Source organism: Manacus candei, unplaced genomic scaffold, assembly GCF_025592945.1.
Source record: "Manacus candei isolate 608988 ecotype Guabito, Panama unplaced genomic scaffold, ASM2559294v1 h1tg000026l, whole genome shotgun sequence".
Taxonomy (NCBI): domain Eukaryota; kingdom Metazoa; phylum Chordata; class Aves; order Passeriformes; family Pipridae; genus Manacus; species Manacus candei.
The window spans coordinates 6,128,446-6,155,058 of NW_026138074.1; the positions used below are offsets into that span (position 1 = coordinate 6,128,446).

Sequence of the window (26,613 nt, forward strand, 5' to 3'; positions counted from 1 at the left end):
ATAATGCCAGGCATACCCTAATTTTCAAAGGGCAGTGGACTTAAAAAAATCCAAACCTTATTTTCTCTGTTATAAAGACATTGTTCATCAGCATTGGAAGAAAAAATTAAGCACATCTTCAAACTTGCAGAATTTTCTCTATCCAACAATTAAATTATCTTAGATACTGTGGAAATAATGCCCCCAACATATCATTCCTGTGTGCAGAATTTATTTACTTTGTATGTTCTAGCATGCTGTGCTTTCTTGTATCTGATTTCTCACTCACAGTCTTGCTTACTTATGGAAGATTCATTGTTAAACTACAGTTGGTATACAGCACCAGCATGCCAGCATACCATGATATTAATCTCTAAAGTATTCAATCATTTTACAATAGCCTCATTATTCAGTGGAACTCTGAGCATTCAGTTTGTGCAGGTTTTCTGACATTTCACTAAAACAATTTACTCTTAAAAGAATTCAATGACTGCAACATATTGTAAAATATACATGCCTCAATCGGATGGTTCCTCTCTAATAATAGTCAAGAAAAAGAAGAGGAATTAAAAAGAAAAGGAATTACAGATAAAAACAAGAACTCCAGCTAACCACCAGAGACCGTGAACTCAAACTGATAATTTAAAGCTAAAGCACTTTATAGGGTTCACACAGAGGCCATTTGAACCAAATGTGTGAGTGAGACTTCTTGAGTTCACGGAGCTCTCATTTCACTATTTACAAATTAGAAAAATCCAGGTACTTTGGATGTCTTTGTAAACAGTGTAGTTTTCAGAGGAACTGTTACTACAGATTTTTACATTTCAAAATACATATTTCAAGAACTACATCACAGAAATCATTCTTTTTCTTCAATACATTTATTTTAATCCTTTTATTTCCAGGACTGGGATGTCACAGTTGTATTCATTTTCCAAAGGCTGAACTTTGACAACAGTGGCACAGAGAAGCACATTTTTTTCTGCCTGGAATTTTCAAGGAGAAAAAACAAGAGCATGGATTTGGATTTTTATAATTATGTGGACAAAAGTTCACACTGCTTACCCAGAATTGGGACAGAATAGCTCTGCTTTTGAGTTTCTATGAATTTTAACTCCCTCAAGAATATTTATAAAAGCAAAGATTTTTTCGTCCATTTATTTGTACAACTCTAACATAAAAACAGGTTCAGGAGAGTATCTGAAAACAGATTTGATGAGGTATTTGTTCACTATGTTTTTAAAACGCTCACACACATGTACACTTTCAGGCATGTTGAACTTAAGCAGGATGATCCACGCTTCTGAAAATTAAATTATATTTGTAGGCTCATAAATTAATGTGCTTGTTTGGTGTGGGAAGTCCTCCCTACCACCCCAACACAGTAAACAGATGAACACAGGATATAAAAGTGCACGTTTCCAATCAGCCAGTGCTTTGCTTTCCTCAGTGCAAGGCCTGTAACTATACACTAGTTAATTTTAACAGGCCGTATCTGTTCTGGCTAGTAACTCACCACAATTCCCAGACAGGTATTCTCCAAAATCTTCTTTTGAGTGATAGCTTTGTTAACAACTAAATTCAAACTAGGTGAAGCTGCCTCACGTGCAATACAGTTACGTAATTTATGAATCATGATAATTTTTTTTTGTTTTCAAAATGCATTAAAAACTTGCAAGTGAATGCAGCATCAAGTGAAGGCTCACCTTATACAAAAACACTTTTACAGGTTTAAAAAGACATTTAGTTTAGAGTCCTTGTCTATTATATAAATAATTCTTCATTCTTTATTGTCCAAAGACAGATGAACACAATTAGCCTTGCTATACCAGGCAGGTAAATATCTCTGGAGAGGAAGAGCTTGTTAAAAACTGTGCTTTGGATCAGACTCTTCATTTCCAGAAATGTGGTACCCTTCTTCTGGGTCAAAGGAACTGCCCTAATTTACACTGACGTGGCAATTGCCTCATGTCTTTGAGTGTTGAAGTTACATTTTAAGATAACTGCAAGGGGCAGGTTGTATGGTATAATTAGCATGTCCTGTAGTCTGCTGCTCATCAGTCAGCACTTTTGAGACTAAGACAAGCAAGATTTCAGTCAACCAAAATCTGATGCTTTTTGCCAGCTGCTTTCACTGGACACCTTGGTTGTGTCTTACAGAAGAAAATCCAACACTGGCAATCGCTGTGCTCTGCTGTGGCTCAGCTTGCACCCAAAAACAGCCAACATGGACCACGAAAGGATGAGATAAGCCATGGGATTCACTAAATAAATACACTATATACTTAGCGTCTTCTGTCCTTAAAAGGACACTTGGTTGATCCTGCTAGGCAGAACCCTAGATGGAGAGCAATTAAGAGAAACATGCATTGTAGCCTTTCCTTTCTGAAATATACATGGGCAAATCTAGAGGAAGGCACAAGAATTCAAATATTTTATGTTTCTGCTGAAAAATTTTACCCCAGGAACAAAAGACTCACTGAAAAACACAGTGAGCACATTTTGAAATCTGACCAGTAATGCTGTATTTGGAAGCAAATTAGCTTCAGTTGCTTGGGAACCCTCAAGAAAAGACTTTTGTATACTACTGGCTTCAGGCACCTTCAAATAAACTAATTAAATAAGATACAATGCTCAAACCATATAAAGATACTCATGGAAAAACTGAGATCTCATTCTGAGTATTGGGCATACTTCGAGAGAGAGAGAGAACAGCGATTCACTGGGATAAATCCGCAAGTCTTCCTGAAACTGGCCAAGGATCATAGCAGTGACAATTCCGGTTGCTCTCTAATGCACAAAAAAGGTTATGAAATTAACTTTTGGTATTAAAAATAAAATACAAATTTGAGATGCCCCTTTATTTTGCACATTTATTTCAAGCCTTTGTGATAGACTTGGGTTGTATTTTCATGCTTCTCTTTACAGCCACGAAGGAAAGAAAACTACGTTTTTATAACAATTGAAAGCTGAGATCCCCGCCTTATCACATGCCTAAGGAACTCAGGGTTTAAGAAACAAACATTGTGAACCTTGCAATAAGATTTTGAGGGCTGACAACACCAAGGGCTACATCTTCATCAAATATTAGTGAACATCCTCAGCTACGGTAAAAACACTGCTTGACAGTTGCATGGTTTGTGTCCCAGAAAACAACCCTGAGAAAAACAAAAAAAAGTAAATAAAATAATAGCAATGAACAAATCCACCCTGCGATCTATTCCCCACTTTATAAAAAGAGGTGGATTTAAAGGTAAATGAAAACCCCAGTGCTGACACCCCTCACTTTACTATGGCTATCACACACATAAAGAACAAGTATATCCTATATGGATAAATTACAGTCCAGCAGCCAAAATATAATCTGCCAATTATGCTGGGTTTAAAATTAATAAAATAAAATTTACAACAATCACCTATAGCAGCAAGTTGACTGCATTTTGAACATCCCATCAGATGCAGTGAAAGCATAAAATCGATGTAAAAAGGTCACAGTCATTCTTCATGGAGTCAAAGATACAATCTACAAGAAATAGAACTATAGCCTGCAGATATTTAAATCTATGAACAAATGAATTCATATCCTGGACAATCCTGAATGCACCCAATGGCCAGCTTTCATCAACCAAGCACTTTCAGTATCAGACCGTATATTTATGCATTTCTGAAACATCTTATTCATCAACAGTTCTTGCACTCTTTCCTCCCACTTACTCAGACCATGGGAGTTTCCGACCCTTTCCCTTTCTGCCGTTCAAGAAAGGAAGTTCTCAAAAGACCAACATCTTGAATAAGAAGCCAAAGCAAAAAAGGTCTGCTCCAGTTATTCATTTCTCATATGCCTTTGCCCTTCGCTTTATTTGGGCTCGCTCCAGAGACCACGGAGATCAAGAGAAAGACCTGTGGATTTGCCCTGTTTGCAATTTCTGAGAGCCATTAGATGTTACTCTACATGCAACATTCTATTTTGTAAGACAATTTCCTAAGATCAGACTTCAGTTTCTTTTTTATTCCCACATTCTTAGGACAACAGCTTCTTTGTTCAAGCTCCCATGTTTATGGGTATGTTATCTTATCTCTGGTTTAGCCTTTAATATTGAGCAGAGTAAGAAAAGAATCATCCTCTTGTTTGAGATGCAAAGATTTATGTCTGCTTACATTTTTAAGATACATAAACATACAAACATACTTTTAAAAGTCTAAGCAAATTTACTCCTCTTAGTGCTGTTATCTGAATGATGATATTTAACACCAGTTACAGCGTAGTTCCCTTAACTCCCCTGTGAAATAGTTTTTTCAAGATCTATTAAGTTATGAGAGTAAAATGATAGCATCCTAGGGAAAGCAGGCTTTCTCCAGCTCTGCAAACAGAAGAGCAAGGTTGGAGTAGCAAGGTTTGAGTAGCAGGAAATCCACAGAAATGAAGACAGTGAAGCATTACAGTATGGGGGAGGACTTTCATAGCCACTGGGCCACCCAAATTTGAGAGAGACACTCAACACTGCAGTGAAACTGATTCAAAGAGACACAAATGTGGAGAGTGGCAGAAGAATTCAGACCCTAGTCTGAACTCCAAACTGCACCTGCACATGGTGTGGAACATAAGGACCCATCCACACCACAGTCCCACCAGTTTTGCGGGAGAGCATGGAGCTACCTCAGCTGGCTCTAACCTGGTTCCAGGTTTCACTGCATGGCTCTAAAACCCAGAAGCAATATAGAGGCAATATATATCTGTAATACAGAGGCTCCTTCAGGAAGTGAAATGCACAGTAGTGATTCAGTTATGCATGTTTGTTCTCCCCCTAAAAGACAATAACAATTTAAAAAAGAATCACCATTTGTCTAAACCCCAGTCTTCTCCCCAGTCTCCCCATGACCCCCATCCCAGACCTTCTCCCAAAGGTTGTTTTCTCTCCAATCTCTAAGATTAGTATGTTCAAGACCTGCTCAATTTTGACAGGGGAAAAAAACCACCTTGGACAGAAAGCCTTTTGAGTCTTCCCTCACTTCTGAAGCCTTTATATTTTTTAATCCCTGTTCTGCCAATTTTGTCTCCCTTTCCCCTCCTTCCCTTCAGTGGAAATTTTCTACTCTTTACAAGCCTAGCTCTCTGCAGAAAATTGATTTCCCCTAGGATACAGCCATCCTACTGTTCTATGCATGATCATTAATGACCATCCTGTTCACCACAGAGATAGACAGACACAGTGGCACTCCTCCCCAGCTCCTTAGCATAGAAAGCACACAGGGAAAAATCGTAACAGCCTCAGAGCTTAACCATACCAAGAGTTCATCATCCCCAGAAAACACCATACAAAATCCCCAAATGAGCTATTATATGAGTAATATAATTTTTGCTGCTTTCTGTCACTCTTTACTTCTACTGCGCTAGATTAAATTTTTTTTTAATCTCTCCCAGGTAATGACCATCATGTAGTTTTCTCTCTCCCACAGGAGGCAGTTCCCCTCTTCCCCCATATTGGAACAAAACCGAAATCAGATGTGACTTGGGCTCAAGTTGGTTTTACTTGGGTGCTGGCATCAGGATATCCAAGGGCAGAATGCATTTCAGCACAGACTGCAAAACCTACCTGAAGATGTGAGAAAATACCCGGGTGCTGCACTTTTTGCCATTTTAGCTGCTCTGCAAGCAGTATGCCTGCTGGCTTCACTGTCTCTGGGAGCTTTGCAATCTCACATTTGATTGCAGTGAAGTCCCATCCTCAGAGTGATAGACAATTCTCCCCTTGGCTCTTGGTGTCTCTGATTCCAATGTGTAAAATAAAATGACTGTACACACAAAACAGCTTCAGCCTTCTTTATAAACGTCTTGTGGATAGACTGCAAATTGACTCCCTGTCTCCTCCTTGACCCATGGGGTTCTTGCAAGAACTTCCCCTTGTCCCTGCTGGTACAGGGAGGTACAATGGAGGACTAGAAGTCACAAGGAAGAAGATGAGGTTGTTAAAACCTTTTTTTTCCATTTCCAACACAAGATTTTTAGATTATGAAGTTAATCTTGCTTACCGATATGCATTACTAGTTTCAGCAGGACCAAAAATGAGGAAAAATATTAATAAGCCCGAAGATGGGTATAGAGTATTTAATTTACATTAAATAAACAGGAGAAGTGTCTTTAAATCAACAAGTAAATTTTAAACAAAAGAAAACTCTTTTAGTGACTGTTGATCAGAAAAAAAACCCCAATCCAAAAAATTAGTTCTGAAACTGGGAAAGGGTCTTAGCTACTGAACTGCAATTTGGTCTAAAAAATGTCAACACAGTGAATGCCTGATGCAGCACTTCAGAAAAGCTGGGGTGGGTAAACTGCCCAAGTCAAGAAATTCACATTTAAAGTTCACATTGTCTAGCTATGTTCTGTACATTGCACCATAAATTCTTTATATAACTCTCACTAAGGCTGGCTGATGTTAGCTGAGGAAATCCTCTGCAGACACACAGGACAATACACCCCACTGTAGGTCCCATAAAAATCACACACTCCATGGAAATTTCCAAATACTTCAAAACAATATGGGTGAGTTAAGGATAAAGTTTCAAGCCTGAACTTCATAATTTCCTGTCATTTGCTAGTCTATGCAGCTCTCTAATGTTATGTTAATATCATTTTTGTGGGTGTGATTGAATTACCCGCCACTCTTGAAGCCAGCATTAGTTGATTTCTGTGTAACAGGAGAGCGTGCTTTACTGCACATACTGTTACTAAATACCATTAAGCAGACCAGCTGCAGACCTCCTGATAGTAGGACTGGAGGGCTACCTCATTAGGAAGGGACGAGCACTTTACTTCTGGCACACAGCCTGAATCCTGCGAGCCATCAGCATGTCCATCTCGCCTCGACGTCCCCACCAGACGGCTTTCCACAGCACGTTCCCCAGCTGAAAAAAGGTGTCCAAGCCTGGAAATCTGCTGAGAGTGCAGAGATCTCTCTCACAGGCTCAACATTCTGAGTCCTACACAATGCTGCCGTGACTTGGCAGTCTGAAAAGATAGAGATGTATGTACTTGGTGACATTTCGGTTCCAGGTCCAACTGAGGGCTGGTAAACTCTCCACTGAGAGCATGCCTGACACAGTGGTGACAGCTACTAACTAGTGGCACAGCACTTTAAATATCCCTTTCAGAAGTCTTTGTGGAGAGATTAAAATGCCACGTGTATGTGAGTTGTAAAAACTCTAGGGCAGCCTCCGAAGGGAGATTTAACATGAGTTTTCTCATCAATACTCTTGCACTGCTAACCAGTACCTACTAAGCAAATTATGAGCCTGACTTCTGTGCAGAAACATCCCTCTTTAGAGGATAACTGTGTGAGGACGAAAGGAGGGGATGAGGGGCAATGGAAAAAAGAATGGGGGAGAATGAGGAATTTAAGTCTTTTCCACTTAGTTGTCTCCGTACATACTAAACTGTATTGACAGACAATATCATCCAAGCAATTGCAATGAACTCCAGTTACACTTCCTGCCACTCTAACCCACCTTTTCCTCACCACAAAATGCCTCATATGCTCACTGATAGAGCTGTACTTGCCCAGAAGCAGCGGGAGATTCAGCCGCTAACACTGAACTAACAGCAGCCTTGTGTTCTCAATGTACCATGGGAACAGCATGGCAGGGACACAGTAGGAACAAGAAATGTGGTCTTGTGATTGAGAGGAAGTCTTGTTTCTCTGTATCTAAGGTCAGTAAGAACCAACAAACAGGAATCTAACAAGAACTAACAATTGCAAATCCATGTTATAATACAGACGGGTTTTTCTTACCAGTCACTGAAAACAGAGACGAATCAATTAAAAGTCATCAAAGTGCTGCTATCATTTAATAGCTGTATCATTACAGCCTGTCTCCCACATCTGTAAGATCTGCAATCAATTACATCTTTAGTCCAATTCTTATGTTAGGCAGTGAGCAAAATCATGGCATGAGTATAGTACCCTGCTTTCATTCAAATACCAAAGACAGGGTCATACTCTATTTTGTTCCACCATTAGGCACCAGTTTTCCTTTCCATTTAGAAGCAATTGCCTTGAGTTCATTTTATCTGAGTCAAGAGATTGTCCTATATGAATCCTTAAACTGGTTGTATGTTTGTACATGTGATAGCAATTCATTTGTTATGCAGTTCATAAGGCACTCAATAAACTTTATATTGAAATATTTGTGCTAAATTATTGTAGAGTCATTAAAAAACTTCACAGCCGTACTCCATTTAATTCACACTCCTAAATTTGGTGTTGATTTAAGTAAAGCAGAGGAGATAAAATACATTAAAGGTGAGTAGAGAAATTAAGTTCTACAGAATTAAGTTAGGTATGCCAGAGATCCAAATTCCTTACTTTTAAAAATACAGCTTCAAGTGTGTTGCAGTTTTCCAATTCTACGGGGTTTTGTTACTCAAAGCTGAGGATGGACAGACACATGATTTACAATTAAAAGTAATCAAAGCCTCAGAGGTCGAGAGATGAGCTTCTGCTTCTGACATAATGCCAGTACCACTGTTCTGTGATCTCCACAGAGTGTACGTTGCACCACCTTACACTCCTGCTAAGACACTACAGCAGCTTTTGAGTATCACGTCTCCTGCTTAGGAACACAGATGTTCCAGTAATATATTTCATCCACTTTAGGACACAGATATGGCTACCTAAACTAAACATAAAAAGAAATGTCCATAAATATGAAAAGGAAATGATTTCTAACCTCAAATAATTAGTTTTACAAACATTTAAATGATCCCTGTAGTTCTTGATAAAATTATCCAAAGGCTGGAGAAAACTATCTTATAATCAGAGACTTAAACAGCTCCAACTATTTGTATTCTTAAAGAAAAAAACCTGGAAAATCACTGATTTTAGCACATAAGTACATCTGGAAGGAGCATCTGAAAGGTCTTTAATCTGATTACACTAAAAATGAACAGGTAAAAATCAAGATCAGAAAGGTGACTTGAAAGTGGGTCAGGAATTCTGAGCAGGGAATGTGGTTAACAGGAACAAATTGTTAGCAACAGTGGCTGGTTTGCTATTGCTTTCATATCTTCAGTTCCAGAATGGGTGGTTTTCTGGAACATATTTTTACATTAAAATAAATTGCATATTCAGTCCAGGAGAAAAATAAGGGAAATTTAAGGACCTGGATCAACCAGAAAATAATGTGGACAATCCCTTGGTCTCTTCTGGATCTTAAATTCTATGAATCTGTGAATTATTTTATTCCTTTTAATTATTAGATTCCTACTGTAAAGAAGCTAAAAAGTTAATGTTCTTCTTGAATCAGTGAATTACAGAAAATAATTGAAGCTTCATAATTGGATTATAACCCCAGGAGCATATGGAAATGCTGAACTGGGAAGCTGAAGTAAGGAAAGTATGTCTGTTTTCTTTTTTTATGTGATCACCAGGCAGTAATAGCCATAAATGCTGCACTTATTACCTGTATTACACTGAAGCAATAACATGCCTGTGATCCTGCAATAACTGCTATTTGAACAGACTGCTGTGCTTCCATGAAGCGTACATGAGGTTGGGTATCTGTTGGCAGACAGTTTATTTCAGAATAAGTCCTACATTTGCACATTGCTATTACTTTCATTATTTTATTTAGGGTTGCCCCCAAAGCTGTGGCTAGGTTCTTTGCAAGAGAACCAGAATCTGGAGGATTCCACTTTCCCTAGAGCTCATGACTCATAGACACAGAAAATACATGCCCAAAGAAAAAGAAGACCTTTTGAGATCTTTGTCAGATCAAGATCTTTTAAAAATTAGGCTGAAAACATTCTATCTTTCCTGTCTGTGTTTGTAACGAGACAAATATAAAAACCTCTGACGCAGTTGCAAAGATTCTAAGAAATTCCTTCTCTAGTGAACATACTTTTAAAAAATTAAAGTCTTTTCAGTTTTTAACAGAAATCTAATAGCAGCATTTGTCACACAAATAATTCTGGGAAGTTACCAAATACTTGGAATGAAGGACATGGCATGCTGCATAGCCCAGAGCTCTTGTCGATGCTTGTTTGGAATGGTATGAGAAAGTCTAGCAGCTGAACACAATGACATTTTTGTTTTCGTGCTGATAATATTCAATAGCTTTGCCACCAAACTTGGCCTGCCACTTCCCCTTGCACAGAAATAGCAGGAATGCACTAAGGTTTTAGCCATTAGCTGGAAGCACTGCCCAGGTTACTCTTTTTGGGGGTGGGGGGGTGAGGGTGTTGATTAAGTATAGTTGATATTGTTTCCTTTCAGCAGAGCTTTAGGACAATGTGTTTCTCAAACAGAGCAGAACACTATCTGCATCATACCTTTAAGAAAAACATTAGAGAAACATTTCTGCTACACAAATGTCAGAACATGAACAGTGTGTGTCTGTCTTCTCCCAAAAATTGGTGACTCCTAAGGAGTATAAACCACACAGTTTATTGGTTCTGCTCCCCCACTGCTACCATCAATTCCCAAAGGACATGAGATCAGAAAGACCCACTGAACCTGACACCATGGAATTTAGGAGAACAAATACCAAAAATGCAGACAAATCTAAAACACATGGATGAGCTTCAAAACAGAGGAAACAAAGATAACCAGAACTTTCATTTCCACTAAAAAACCCCCACCACAATGACTCAAAGGACAGCAGTGAAGCAACCTTTGTCAAACCAAGAGAGTTCAACCAGCCTTCTTCACTGTAAAGCAGAAACCGAGCATCAGAATTTTACAGGATGCCTTGAGGGGCTGGAAAATTCAGACTGGTGAGAGATCCACCGTCATGAGAGTCCTTTCACAGAGCAACAACCACATTATAAAAACAGGCATTTGTCTCACAGACATATATTGTGCATAGCCTGTCTGTCCTCTGGACAGTTTTCGGCCATGAGCATTTTCACTCTTAAATGGTTACACCAACACCCTCGTGGACGGATGGTGATGCCAGGGTTGAATGGTTGCACAAAAAATATGCTGGAGAAGCGGAGAAAGAAAGAGTACAAGGAAAGATGGGAAACATGCACATCTCAGAACAGGTCAGAAGCAGCTCATTAAGTGTGTTACCCTCTTTCCATCTCAACACCCCTCCTGTTATGACCTTGCTGTTACGATCATGCCCTTCACACTGTTACACAGAAGACTCAATATTTCTGAGTTCTTTTATTTGTTTTGGATTTTTTCCCTTTTTTTTTCCCCACAAAAACTTTAATTAAAATTCATCAGAAGAAATGTTTTTAGCACAAGTGTCTGAGAATGCTGCCTCCTTCCCTATCTTCCATTAAATCAGGTTCATCCAACTTGAAAGGAGATGAGAAACTCTCACTGACACACTGTCACACTCCAGTGAAAAGACAGGCCCATTCAAAACAGAGAAGAGTGCAGGTGCTCATTTATTACTTTACACAGATTATTTTTCTGCCTTTCTTCCTGACAATGGGGAATGTTAACATCCCAGATAGAGCTCTCTGTAGTGCTGCGGGCATTTGCTGACCTGGAGTTTTGTTTTCCCTGATGAAAGAGGCAAGGTAAGAAGAGAATTGGTTCACTGCCCACTGGGGCAGCTTCAGTGTTTGTTTTTAACAATGGAAGACATTTGGAGATTATTTCAATGGGAATTAATATACAAATATTTTTCAATAATATCAGGTAAAGGAGAAAAAACTTGTGTACATCCATGTCCATATTTACACACTGCAAATATGTAGTATTTATATAACTGAGTGCAAAACTGCAAATCAACTTATTTCGGAAACTAAGATGTTGTTCAAAGGAAATACAGGTTCCCTGTCTTGTATCATTGCAGACCTAGAGAGCAACTCCACAAGGTTTCTAATAGCATTATTAAGCATCCTCACTATGAACATGTCTTCAATGAAAGAATTAACAAATCATGTCCATGACTTCAGGTTCCTGTTTTTATGCATACTTTGTGCATCCTTAGCGTTCACGATTTGGCTTCTAATCAAAGGCATTTTGACTTAGAAGTATTAACCTTCTTTTTCGTTCCTGCTCCTCTTAATAAACCTTTCCTAAAAGTCCATGATACAAAGAACTTGATAAGGATATAGATTTCTCCAAGCCAACTCATCAGTGTGTTTTGATTTGGTCTGGACACACACACATTCACAAATAAGAGGAATATACTCATATAGTCCTCTCCTTGCTTTGTATCAGAGTGTTTAGTCCATCAGGATACCTTTGCTGTGCTTGGCCTCACAGTACACCCTTCTTTGGACTTCTGGTTTTAGTTGGAATAACAAAAAAAATCCAGGGGGGAGGCAGGGAAAGTTGGTGTTTTGTTTTTTTTTTCCCCTCAAGTCTGGGCATTTCTTTGGTTCCCATGAATACTGACCTCTTCAGCATATTTCAGAGTCATTCACAGTTCTCATATTACTAGGATAGACCCAACCAAAATATCCATCAAGATTTTAGGCAGGAACTATTCAGTATGATTCCATATGGTTCCTATATGAGTTAATCCCACTGAATGAGCGCTCTCTCCTTCACGCCCTCTCAGTCCCTGCTATATCACACAGCGATGGTGTCAACTGATATAAATTACAGAAGAGACGTAGGTTTGGGTTCTGTTTGAATTAATATTGAAGCCAGAGTGCACCTTGCTTTAACATACACAAGACTACAGAACACAGTAAACTCTTTTACATATTGAAAGATTATTTCTTAAAAATACAGGAGCAGAGAGGGCCTAACACTACTGCTACGTAAGTCTCAGATAGTTTGGAGTTTGTTTTCACTGGGGTCAGGATGAGAACATGAGTTTATACTGGCTATAAATTTTGTCTGACTTCACTGTGGAACAATGTATTTACTACAGGGATTCTTTTGGTTTTTTTGATTTTGAGCTCACTATGGAGATTGTATTTTGGTTAACCCTTATTTTATTTATAGTTCACAGTAATTACTGTTGATTAACAATTTAAGGTAGAAAAAAAAAGGAATGGAAGGGATCTTACTTCTCCCAAACCTTCATTTCATCAGTTTTCATATAACATAGACTTGTTATTTTCACAAAATAGAAGGAAAATAAAAATATTCAGGAATATACAGTTCTTGCTGCCTTAATACATAGCAGGAAAGACCATAATGAACTTGCAATAAGGCTTGGTCTAATAGAAATGTTGTGTTGTTGCAGTTTTTGACAAGAAAACCTGTCCTGAAAGTCACCTTGAACCCCTCTGAAACTTCCATGAACTCAGCCTTTTTCTGTGGGGGCAAAAGAAATGTACACAGTTCATTTCAGAAATAATCTAGGATTTAAGTAAATTAATGTATGACTTTTCAATTAATAACCTTGGTTACATTATCCTTGGGACTAGCCCTTTAATAGAATCTAAACAGTGGCAGCCTGAATATTTATTCAGATGTTTGACAAGACAAAACCAAGGACATTCAGAATCAAATGAGAGGCTAAAATCTCACATTTGATAACTTGCCACGGAGTCAACTGGGATACCTTCAAAAAAAACAAAAAACAAAAAAAAAAACAAACAAAAAAAAAACAAACAAAAAAAACCAAAAAAAAACCAAAAAAAAAAAAAAAAAAAACAAAACAAAAACCCAAACAAAAAACAACAACAAGAAGAAGAACAAAGAAAAAAAGCACACACAAAAAAATCCAAAACCAAACCAATAAAACAACCACCTCCACTAACCCAAAACAAACCCAAAACCTTGAGTAATCAGCACAAAAATATGGATCTAGAGGTTATTTAAAGAAAGCAGCGTTCATGGCAATCATTATTCAGTAGGGATTTCCCATACCTGGAAAACCATTTATCTGTGAGATTCTATCGCGTCTTCCTCAAGAGTCAGCCTGAGCAACAAAGAGACTTGCTGCTCCTTAGGTTTAGATATTTTTACTGTTGCTGTTTTAATTAAGGGCTTTACTTTTACCCTGGAACACAATGATATCACAACGACTGAATCAAGATGGACAGGGATTATCTTTTGAATACATGTCAGTGTCTTAATTGTGCATTGCAGAAGGCTTGGTTTTTAGTCAAATGTTGGGGGTTTTAAGCTGAATTTTCTCCTGAAAAAATTACTGGGGGAAGGGAAGAGATATTTTATATCTCTTTTCCCAAATTTCCCTTCCCTTCTCCAAAACTTATTTTACCTTTTAAAATATTTGGAGCCTAAATCTTCGTCAGTGCAAAAATGTAAGAACAGACAGAAAGACCAAAATCTTAAGAGACAGACTGTGAGTTTTTTTAATTAAATATGTTTCAAAGTAATAAAGCTCAAATGTTTAGTCTGTGTAAGAGAATTCTTTCAAACTATCTCCACTGAGATATAGTTAGGAAGAATGGGATATGTCCAGTATATTAACAATGGACTAAGCCATCTGTGTATGTTTTGAAGAGAACCTTGGAATGCTTCTGGATGAAATATAACACAATGCATGAAAATTAGAGTGACAGATTACGAATATTTCAAAGATAATAATTTATATTTTACTAGTACAGTGACACAATATGCAATTTTTTGTGTCTATAATGTTACATTTAAAGGTTGACTGTCTTCACTTTTGATTAAAAGCATATTTTGACTGGGAAGATATAATGGTGCATACCAGTGCACCGGCAGAGACTCTGTACTTCAGAGAAAAAAAAAGCTAATTATGTGATATTTAATATTATTTACATGAAATATTTAAATATTTAAATTTTAGACTAATATGTTCTGATGATCAATATGATCACAGATGAGTGTAAAGCCTCTTTTTAAAAAAACTTCAGAAAGGGTTAAGAGAGGCCAAGGTCCGGTTTTGGAAGTTTCTTTATTCAGTGTTTATGAAACTCCAGAAGACAACACATACATAAAAGAGCAACAGATTCTTGCTTGCTAAACACCTTTAATCATTCTTTTTAGATGTAACTTTTGACTGAGTTGTTGCATAGAGTCCCAAAAGGTACAGTGCAGCCTAGCAGTTTTCTGCTGCAAAAAGGAGTTTGATGAAACTTTGCTGGACACACGTTAAACCAAGTACTGAGGATCAGAACCACATAAAAAAAAAATCTTCCAGTAGCAATTTTTTTTCCATTTACTCAGCTACTGTACAGCCTATGATGACTTGTTTTCCTTTAGTCATATGAACAGTTTGACAGATTACTGTGACAAGGTTACTCTCAAATTGATAAAAGGTTTGATAGTGTCAGAACATTTGTCAGAAATGTCTCACATCACGTGTAATGGACTCTGCACTTCAAGCATCAATGGTACTCCAGTCTGTTTTCTATTTAGTGTGCAACACACACCACACAAAAACACACAACAGAAAGACTGAAAAGCAGGCAGGATTCACCAAAAGAGCCCCATACTTTATCAAACAATTCTGATTAAAGGGTTTCTCTTCCACAACCCACCTGGCAAAATGCAATTAAATTAAAAACTTTACACATGACTTAGAGGGTGGCCTCCTTACAAGAATAAACCTGGAAATGGGATGGGCTATGATAAATGTGGGTAACCATAAGAATTTCCAGCATTTCCTGTACTTCTGAGAGAGAAATATTGTGGCTTTAGAAGATTATTCCTCAGACCTGCCAAATGTCAGATATTACAAGTGACAGTTGTACTACTGGCAGCCTTGTCCTATGCTAGAGCAGAGGAAATGGGTTCAGAAGGGCTCATTTTAGGCACTGGCAGCTAGCCTAGGAGAACCAATGTGCTAGACATCAGCTAGCTTGGTGAATGCAGCTCCACAAAAAGCTTGTACTGCAAAATAATATGATTTATGGATTAGAAGTAAGGTTTTCATTTCACATCTTGTAGCAAATTATGCTAATACTTCTATGTAGGAAGCTTAAGAGACAGCACCTTCTGCTTGTTTGTGAATACCTGTTCACATGAAATCTTTAAGACATGGTGAGCCCCCAGCCACATAAGGTAGGAGAGAACTCACAGAAGACAATCTTTCTGAACAGATAAATCTATGTCCTTTTCATATAGCAGCAGATTGCTAGTTTTGGTTTTAGTGGTGGAGTGGAGGGTGAGGGAGGGTTTGGGGTTTTTCTTTGTTTTGGGTTTTTTTGGGAGGGGACAGGGGGAAAGATAAGGGTTTTGGACCTTTATCCACTTCTACTGTGTAACCACACACAAAGGTAAAGAAAATGTCTTGCAAAACATTACTTAGAATCTACATGCTGCCAGGACAAATTCCTGCATTTTCAGATATTTAAGTTTCCCTATATTGCCTTTCTCTTTTGCTTTGATAAATTCTTTTAATATTCTGAAAAAAAGGACAGAAGAACTATCTGGTTTCTCCTTGCTGACATTCAGCAAAACGAATGTCAGCGTTTTTCTTAAAGAGCATCTGTTCACACAGGAATCTCATGATAGCAAGACAAAGTCCCCTAATCATAGACCAGATTAAGTTTAGTGGAGCACATTAAAAATTCTGTCACAGTGCCAAAAGGAAGCTCTCAGATACTTGATGTGCACTTCCCATAAGCAGACAAGGGGTAGGGACGTGCTCCCTGAACTTCATGATTTAAGTATCACTGCTCACACCGTGACTTGAGCACTAGGTGCCAAAGTTGTGAGGCTCCTTTAGGAATAACTAGTTCGGTCCTGATCAGCTGAAAGCATTTGTGTGAACTTGGGAAGAGTCAGACTGCAAGAAGATTATAGCAAAAGGGCTTTTTGAAAGTCAGTAGACTACAATCAATTTATACATACTGAGGACCCGGTCCTTGAACTGGTATTATCTGTGACTGTCACATGTGGAAAGTGTCAATGAATGTAGTTTGTACAAATGTCAGACAGGTACACTCACAATTCAACTTGTATGAAATATGAAACATCACCAGCACTCTATAGTCCTGTGAACAGCGAGTCAGTTCTACCTGCAGTAGCTTTAACAGGAGAAAGTCACAGAAAAAGAGTTTCAAGCTACCATAATTTTACTAAAGTCCAGGTATCACTTCAGTAAGGCTGCTAGCTCCACTCCTGGTAAGTCATGTCCACATAAAGCATACTCAGGGAAGTCTTTCAGGGTTTTTGATCAAAATCAGGAAAGGCAGAATGACATAAAATTGTAACAACCCATTAAATTGATACTGCTATTACAAGCTTCAAAACAACACTCATTTGGATTCAAGTCAGTAGATCAGCCCCAGACTGTTCCTTGCTTTACCAAACTTCATCTATTGATCCCTATTTGAAAGGCTGATTTGTAATGACAAATAGTAGAGATGCTGTTGTCTTTTGGAACAGATGATTCTACGGCAAAAACACCACAGTTCTGCATCATACAAGGGTGGATTTTTATTTTTCAAATATCTCCCTCCTCTTATTATAACACAAAAAAAATGTATTATCCTAAATTCCAGCCAGGTGATCTCTGGTTGGAATTTCAAATTGGATTAGTCCCATCCTACATGACATCAGTACTAATCAAGACCTTGGAAATCCAATCAAGTTCTCATTTCTACCTATATTGCCCACAACATTCAGTTGAGTGAAGAAGGATAGAAGGGTGCAGTGTTTTAGGATGTAGTTCTTTTGATGATACATGAGGAGCAGAGCTCTTTTCGCTGTCTCTTTGGTTTCAACAGGAATAAAACACAGTAAAACTGATATTTATCAGGACAATCTGTAAATATGACTTCAGATAAACAGGAGGGTAGAAGGTGTTACTTTCTACATCACCATTTTTCAGTGGAACTGCAGTTAGTTAGCTGTTCATTATACAGCTACAAGACCACCTTCAGTGGGTTTCATACTTCTCAATCTTTGAGCCCAGCAACGTGTGACATGGCAACCATAAAATGTGATAGATTCGGGGAGGAACACCCCTATTTTGTTGTGCATCAGGTTATGATTCACAGATCATTATAACTATAAAATTTGTTATTAGGGAGGTTTTCCTATCATGCAGATTCTCCTGTTAACATAAGAAATCAACCAGATTAGAATAAAAAGAAGTCACTGTGAAGGCCCTCACCTCCCTATTCCCCTAAACTCTTTACCTGAAGGTTTTCAACAGCCATTAATTAGCCATTCAAACTAAAGGAATAACACTTAACTTTCAAGTGTAGGAGGCTTCTGATGTCTTTTTGTGGCCACACATAAGTGTAAGCTGGAAGGCGAGCTTTGACATCTTCCTACCCCAAAGAACACTGAGTATTTTAAGTGCACTTACGGCTGGCACAGCTTGATAAGGTCCTGGTCAGTGGTGCCGGGTGGAAGGCCTCGAATGTACAGGTTGGTTTTACTCAACTGCTCTCCGCTGCTGTTGTTGCTGCTGTTGTTGCTGCTGTTTGTGCTGGGGCTGGGAGGAGCCATGGGGTGGGGAGCTGGTGCATAGGACTGCTGGAAACAGAACAAAACGAAAATGCTGTTACTGTAAAAGGCAAAAGCATGACAGACGCATGTGGTTTACCTTGGTAACTCCAGAACTATGCTATGCTTGGCCTACCTTCCCTGACCACCTCCACCTGCCCGCTCCTAAGGTGCCTGCACCCACTCCCAGTCAGCAATGCCTTTCAAAATGCAGAACAGGACCTACATTTTGGGTTTAGCCATGGCTATGAAGTGCATTGTTTTACTATATTTTTTAAATTGGGAATTAAAGTAGCTAGATTATAAGTCTATTTTATCTAGATTACAAAATAAAGCTCTGAAACGACAGATACTCAGGGAGTAACCTGTATTAAAGAAAGAAGTTAAACACAATTCGCTCTAAGAGTACTCTAAGACACAAATAAGAATATGTAGCCATAGGTACAGAAGCTGATGCCAGAAGCCTACTTAGTCTTTTCTAAACATGAGGAGCACCCAGCACATGAACAGTCAGGTGGCAGAGTTGGCTAGTTAAGAGAGAAAAAAATCCAAAGCAGCCTGAAAAGACTCTGCCCTTACAGATGTCTTTCGCAATAGAGAAGCAGGGTTTGGAAAAGACGATCAGGCTAAGACCTTCTGCTCTGAAAACCTTACCCACTTCTGAACAACCACAAACCACACACAACAACTGAGAAATACCACTTAAAAAAGGAGGCATTCTCACAGGGAGAACAACACTCTCCCCACCCCCAGCTCCCTGGTAAAATACACGTTATGAAGAAAGACACACACATGCTATAAAAATTACCTAAACATCTCTGATCTGAGACAAAATTAGGGAATTTTAGTTGCTGCAACCATCCTCAGTGCCCTGACCACCAGAGTATTTACTCACAGCACAGAGTGCTTGCCAGGAAAATGGACAAATGGTTGGAAGTAGGAGGCTATCCTGTCACCACTGTGACCTATGCAGAAAAACTGAGCTCTAGCGGTGAATTTATAGGAATTGGGGATGCTGAGGGCCAAGCCCTAGACAGGCAGCCAAGGGAATGGAGTCAGAGCTCTAGGAATGTAACCATCTGCTGAGAGGGGGGAAATCCCATTTCCACAAGCTGATCAGCATATTCTGCTTGCTTTATGTGTGGTGACAACAGCAGGTAAATGTTGGGCCAATGCTAAGTTAACCGTGCTATGCTAATGGACTAATAAAGGCAAAACATCTGCAATTTTCATGATAGTAGTAATAACACTTAAGTGACTCCTAATATGCTCATTCTGCATTTAGGCCTTGAAGAAAGAAAATATTTAAGTCTGTGAGTATTTCTGATCATGCTAATCAACTGCCCCTTTAATTTCAGTGGCCCTATTTTAGTGTTTATAATTATGCACACACAAAATCACAGTCTTGGTAGTTGGATATTTTTAAATTAGTAGGTCTAAACTCTTTCAAACAAGTCCCATTATTTAGAAGAACCGAAAAAAAGTTGGAGAACATAAGAGGAGCATCAGTGACAGGTGAAGCTCAGAGGTTTTGATGAAATGAAACACCACACTTGCAGTGATGCCTTTCCTGCTGCCTTCTCCTTCCTTGTTTCTCCCATTTAAACAATGAGAGGGGGACACAGCATCAGGTGTCAAGACATCAGAATTCTTCTGCAATCTCACCTGGTTGTAATGTGACTCAAGTAGGAGCCATTAAAAGGAGAAAACACTTCAATAGTGTGATCATCATGCTAGCAAGTAGTGGCATTCACTCTCTTCTACAGTAAAAGAGAAAGGACAATGAGCTGCCTTCCCCAAGTCTCTGCATAGATAGTTTTGCTGACAAGCAAAAGCACTTAATGCATTCGGATCATATTTCCCTGCACACACATTTTATCACGGGGTAATCCCCACCCACCTGAGCTTCAATGTCATTCCCAGAAATAGAGAGCTGAAGCAGCAGTCCTGAGTACCAGCACAGGGACCTGCTTCAACTGAGTACCAGTGATGGAGACACATCCTAGAAATCAGCTCCATGCCGCAGCCGTGGCCCATCTGGATAGCATTGCAGGTAACAGTAACCTCTACTAAATACATAGGCACGCAGACCTTCAAACATCCGGGCTGAAGCATAGTTAAATCTCTGTGCACTGCAAGGCCATGGAAGAGGTAGATATGACTGTATAATACATTTGGATTTAATATATCAGGAGCTCAGGAAATATCCCATGGTAATCTTGCATAATTTGAGCATTCCTAAGCTAATATAAATAAATAAATAAATAAATAAATAAATAAATAAAGGTCAAGGTGACACTCTTCCTGCTTTCCCCTACACCTCTAAGTTTACCATACATAATGAATCGACACAAATGATGTAAAGCAATGAAAGATTTTTCCATAAGCCAATAAAGTTGTATGTACTTTAATTATTAATCGATATTATTATATATGTCTTAGCCGAGGATAATGAGTAAATGTCCTATTCTCACATCAACCTAATAAGCAAGAAAAAAAAAGTGGAAATATACCTTTGAAATACAAAGAGCAATTTTCATTCTATTATAAGATCTTTATCCTCACACAGAGGAGAGCACTGGGAGCCTAATTCTAATTTAAGCTTAAGACATTTTATCCCTCTCAGACAGCTGAAAAGGGATGCAGAAGTGAACACGAATTACAGTTACACTGATTTTAAGGCCACAGCTATTAAAAAAAAAAAAAAAAGTCCTCAGTATACAGAGAGAATGAGGCCATAGGACAGGTTGTCTTCCAAGTAAGAGATGCTCAGACAATAGGCACACATGGATGCCTGGATTCACAGGAGCATCCTGGGAGACGCTTTAAGGATGGGCAGAGAGGCAGCTGCAACTCCAGTTTGGAGGATGCTGATCTTCTCAGCCCTGCTATATTCCAAACCCTCTTTACTAATAAATCTCAGCCACAGCAGCCCACAGTAATTTCCATGCATATCCAATACCCCAGAATACCATCCGCAGAAAGATTACAAAATTGCCTGTACTGAGGCTGATGACATCTTCTGGCTGGTTGCCAGACTAAAAAGCTTCAGGTTAGAAGAAAGCTTTGGATTCTTGTTTCCTGAGCCGATGAGTGTATGACTGATGGCAGAAGTATGCATTTTGCCTCCAAATGAGCAAAGGGTCTGGTTTGTTAATCTCCACATAATAACTGGAGTGAAAGAAATTAATGGCAACCTGATGATGATCCCAGATATGGACCACTTGCTACAGGATCCTGGATGTTGCTGAAGCAGGGCACTGCCTGGGGAGCCACCTGTGCACTCGACAGCAGGAAATTTGTGTCTTGTTCTGACATTGGACCTCTCCGTGGCTGAGGGCAAAGCACTTAACTTCTCTACCACAAGAGCCATAAGGAGCACCACTGTCAAGACTGGCTCAAAACACCCCAATACCAGCTGTAGAAATCTGGGAAAGAGGTTTTGCCAGCACAACCAACCACAGGACCTGCAGATCTAGAAAAAAAGTATTAGGTAAAATCTATGTGTTTCACTTCAAAAGGAAGCTGGAATTCAGAGCTGGTTTTGCCATTAATTTTTCAAATAACCAATACAACCAACTAGTTTTTCAATTCTCATGCTTCATTATTCAGTGGGGAACGTGTGGGGAGTGAACTGGTTTGTAAATCATTCCAAGCAGCTTATTAATGTAGCATGGATGGCTAAATAGGATTTGTTTTCATCTTTGAAAAATGAATGAAATTTCCCCTTTTACATTATTTAAAAGTGAGAAATTAATGTGCTTAATTCTTATCCACTCTCAGGAACACATCCTTGTGCTTAAACCCTGCAGTTCAGCTCTCTGAAACTAAGTGTCCCGTGGAAGTGCACACAGCTAAGCATGAATAATGAGATACCTTGGTCTTTCTAACTAAATAGTCCAGAAATGCTGAACCAGAAGCCTCTTGGATACTAAACGAACAACGCTCCTCCTTCCAATATCCAACCTCCTTACACAAGAACAGTATTTATCTTCCCATGGCAACCAACCACTCTTGTAGTTTTTCACTTGTTGCAAGTTTAGGTTAAAGCATTTTTCTTTCAAAGCAAAACACTACTTTAAAAGACAAATTTCAAATATCTTTCACATACAATTCCTTTTGGACGGGAATCACAGGCCCTAGATGCCAAGTTGTAGAGTCTGCTTTATTAGCAGCAGCTGGCTCCTTGGCAGGCTTCTGAGGTGGCTGGGCTTGTGGTTTTGGAGTAGCCTCCGAGCCTAGGATGCAGCTGGACAGCTATGCTAATGGACCAGCCAATTTGTTTGTAGTCACCTTTGGCTATCCCAAATTTGTACTCTTTTATCCACTTGAAAGGAAGGTCTTGGAAAGATTCCCCATTAATACTGATATGCTGACTTTTCCTATCATAGTGCATATTTTATATTAAAAAATTAATATGACACACAGTCCTGCATTAAAACATGTGTTATTCAAGCAATTGTGAACACACACTATCCATTTCACTCTGAACAGAGTGTTTTCCAGCTGCTAGATTCATCTCACTTAGTGCCCAATTGCTACCCAATTCCCTTAGCTCCTGATGGAGAAAATAAAATAAGACAAAGTAAATACAAATAAATTGTGCAAATATCAGTTTACAGCTCACATTAGCCAAACACTGTTCTCTCTACACCTCAACTGTACAAAGATGTAATTTTTGTGACCTGGAGGGTTCTTACTGGCCAATTATACAAACAATGAGAGGATGCCACCAACTTTCAGCCTGTTGATGGGATTTTGGAGCTGACTGAACAGAAAATCCTGTATTAAGCAAAAGGCAGTCATCACAGTAGAAGAGAAAACAGAGTGATAGGGAAAATATAATAAAAAGAACTAGATAAAAGTCACAACAACTCTTCTTCTGCCTTTAGTTTGCTTCCTCAGTGAGAAACAGCACCAGAAGGTAAGCTGTATTTCTCATCCATAGACAGGTGGAATAGAAAAGTGAATAAAAGATGAACATTGAAATGGGCAACACAAAAACATCATGTATTTTCAAAAGGTTGCAGTCAAGGGAGCTCAAATCATAATTTTCTTCCTGAGTTTGTAGGGCATTCACTGGTCTTGCAGAATCCAGCCATGACTATCTCCCATCTGGTCAATGAAGGCCGGGAAGACAGAGCTTCTTTGGGATGCTTCCCCAGATAGTCAGGTCTTTCCCTAGGCATCTAACAGAAAATAAACAGATGTAAAAGTGCACATATTTTCTAACCCATCTGCACAGTACCAAAGCTTCCTAGGCTGTTTCTGTAGAAGCAACAACCCACAGGTTGGCAACATTTTCTATTTGTAAAGGAATGGCATGTGAAAATGTAAGTAAACTCAGAAGATAAAGACAGACAATAAGGTTCAAAGTCTGTTCCATCACAGTTCTTTCAATCAAGAAAACCAGAACACACCTCAAGAGGGTTTTGATTTCTCTGAATCCCTTCCAAGGCCTTTAAAAGTGATTTGCTGGATACAAGAAGCCCGGTGAGTCAGAGCTGCCAGGTTACACTCTCTGTACTGCAAAATCACTGTGCTACCCCAAGCAAGTCATTTAGATTCCTTACATCTCAGTTTACTAATCTGTAATGATTCTTCTTTAGCTTTTTAAGGCATATATAATGCTCTGTGATTACTGGATGAAAGACACTATTAAGGATTGCAATATTACTCAAAGATGGGAAAAATATTATTAAAGTCTAACTTAATAACTAGAGCTATAACTAATTCTTTTGCAGGTAAAAATCTTTTCTGCATACAGTGATTTTGCTATTCTTTATCTAAGATGAATGAATGAAACAATTTTAAAAAATAAATACCAATCCAATTAGTTGGCATTAATAATATTTTTTATTTAAAAACAGAATTATGCATTCTGTGGTGGTGTTGTGATCTTACTTCTCGTATCAATTGAACTTACTCTATTAGACATTATATCTTTAGTACATAGGAAAAAGGTGTAACTTTTGTTTTGTTTACCCTTTCTTTCGTTTCACACGGAAAAAAAAAAAGTCACCTGGGGAAAATGGCAATTATGAAGCAAAAGCCCAACCTGGTCCTCCTACAGGCACAATAGTCATCCAACAGTCAGATTAACAATGGGATTTGATGAGTCAGTAAGATACTTTGAGATCTTTGTTTCGCAGACAAAGCTGTTGAAATTAGTAGGCTAAATACTCCTTACAATTCCCTTGAACCCAGCACAAAGCACTAGAGATCATAGAGCACAATCACAGAGCATAAGTTTAGGTACAATTTGGCTGAATTTTCTCTGTTCCAAAATACTTCTCTTCCAAGTCATGACTGCCCAGATTTTAGCATCTTATAAACACTTAGAACACTTACAGACCTGCCAGTAGGTGTCATTTTATAAGTTTTCTTTATTAAAAACAACCAAGTAAAGATACAGAAAACAACAGCAACTCACTCTTCTGGCTATTCTCAAGAGCACTGAGAGTTTAGCAATCGTTAGCCAGGGTCACATACATTAGAAGCCTGACAATTTTCTCACTGATCTTCTATTTACATTAGGACAGACTGAAATATGTTAATCCATACATCACTGCATAATTCCACCATTATTAATGAGAAATTTCTAAAGCAAATTGGTCAGATGAAAAGTAGCTTATTTTGAAGTGTGATGAAGTTTAAATAATAAAGTCAATTAAAGTATAAAACATTAAGAGAGATTGACAATCCTCTCATCTGAGGATGCACTAGCCCCAACAAAAAAACAGTCCGAGACAAGGGAACAGCACAGAGATGAAGAGCATCATTTGCAGATAGAGAATACCCCGGTCATTGCTGCCTCCATGACTTATGGTCACAAAATAGATGTAAGCTGCCAAGCTGCCAACACTCCAGCTCTTCAACCTCTCCTCCCTACATGTCGCTATATCAAAGATAGAACTCCTCACCCCTCATAAGCAATTTTCTGTTTATCCATAGACCACCAGTAGCTCTGGACTAAGATATGGTAACTTCTCTGAATTTAGGGCTTCTCAGGTCCAGATAGGAGGGTAAAATTTTGTCCTTAACACTAAAAAGCCAAAGACTAGCAATAAGAGCTATGTCACCAAATACATATTTTCCAGAGCAGAAAATAACCTTCCCAGCCTAGTCTTCTCCCATTTTTTTCATGGCAGGAGGCTCCCACGACGGAGTATTCCTGAGGCATTATTTATTTCTCAGTAAGGAAGAAGAAGAATTCTTTCTATAGATAACGTATTTTGGCACTTTGGCAAACCCATAAACAATAGCCTATATTCTTTGACATAAATTAGTGTTATTGCTTCATTATCAAATCCATGCATATTTTATTGATGTACTGAGACTAAATGTGAACAGAATCTAGATCTTTAAAATACTAAATCTGGGCAAGCAGGACAATAAAACATTACAATTCATCTAATAAGAACGTTTTAGAGCACAGATCAAAATATGACAGCAATTACTGCTTGTGATACAACTTTGCACTGAAAAAAATGGAGGGAAAAATAATAAATTCTAGCAGAAATTATTGTTTGTGCTTACATTTTCACATAGCCAGTTCTGGGGCTACAATAATGAGTTGTCGGTACATTTGGAGGTTAAGAATAAAAATGCAAATCAAAAGGTTGATACTTAACTTTCCAAATGATTGCAGAAACAAACACATTTTTGGTTCTGAGAAACTACATTTACTCTCTCAGTGTTTGTTTACATGTGGCAGACTAAAAACATCTTGGAAATGAGATGCAGGAGGCACGTGTTTCATTGTATTGCTTTTCTGCACACAGTCCACACATACCACAGCATCAACACTGGTGAGAGGACCTGCCTATAATAAAACCCCACCACATAAAGCCAAACTTAGAGCACAAAACAAAACCAAAACATTGATATCATCTCTTTCCTCTCCACTTGAGAATTTGGTGAGCAGAGATCAGAAGCAGATGTGTTTTCATTTTGCAGAAAGAAAGCCCCACCAAAAAGATTTTTCAAAATCCAACCCGTTTCCTCAGTTTGTCTTCCTTATGGAACAATTAAGCAGGAAACCTGCCACTGTTGCCATAAGCATTGGGGTAATGGAGGAATTAGGGGTGGCAGAGCTCCCCAGGAATGTCCCTCATCATCTCCCCATGTTACCACAACAATCTTTTGTAGATATGTATGAGGAAGCTCTGCCTCCTCCACCCAGTGCTATATAAAGATGAGTTGTGCCTCCTGTCCTGCGGCCAAAGGAATCCACAGAACGCAGAGTTTGGGAAAGGTTTTTCCCAAAGTCAACAACTTGACATCATCAGGACAGAACCGGGACATTTCATAACCACCAGAGATC

The 26,613-nt window shown here is 38.6% G+C and overlaps 1 protein-coding gene across 7 annotated transcripts in view; it reads right to left on the reverse strand.

Moving 5' to 3' along the window:
- RBMS3 (RNA binding motif single stranded interacting protein 3) overlaps positions 1 to 26,613 on the reverse strand; it is a 765,077-nt gene that overhangs the window by 330,130 nt on the left and 408,334 nt on the right. For 5 of the 7 annotated variants that reach the window (XM_051789016.1, XM_051789015.1, XM_051789012.1 and 2 more), the window contains one exon: positions 18,148 to 18,317. In XM_051789016.1, coding sequence (XP_051644976.1) covers positions 18,148 to 18,317 — 170 coding nt within the window. The remainder of the gene's footprint in view (positions 1 to 18,147; positions 18,318 to 26,613) is intronic. The other 2 variants (XM_051789013.1, XM_051789019.1) reach the window with 1 other exon arrangement.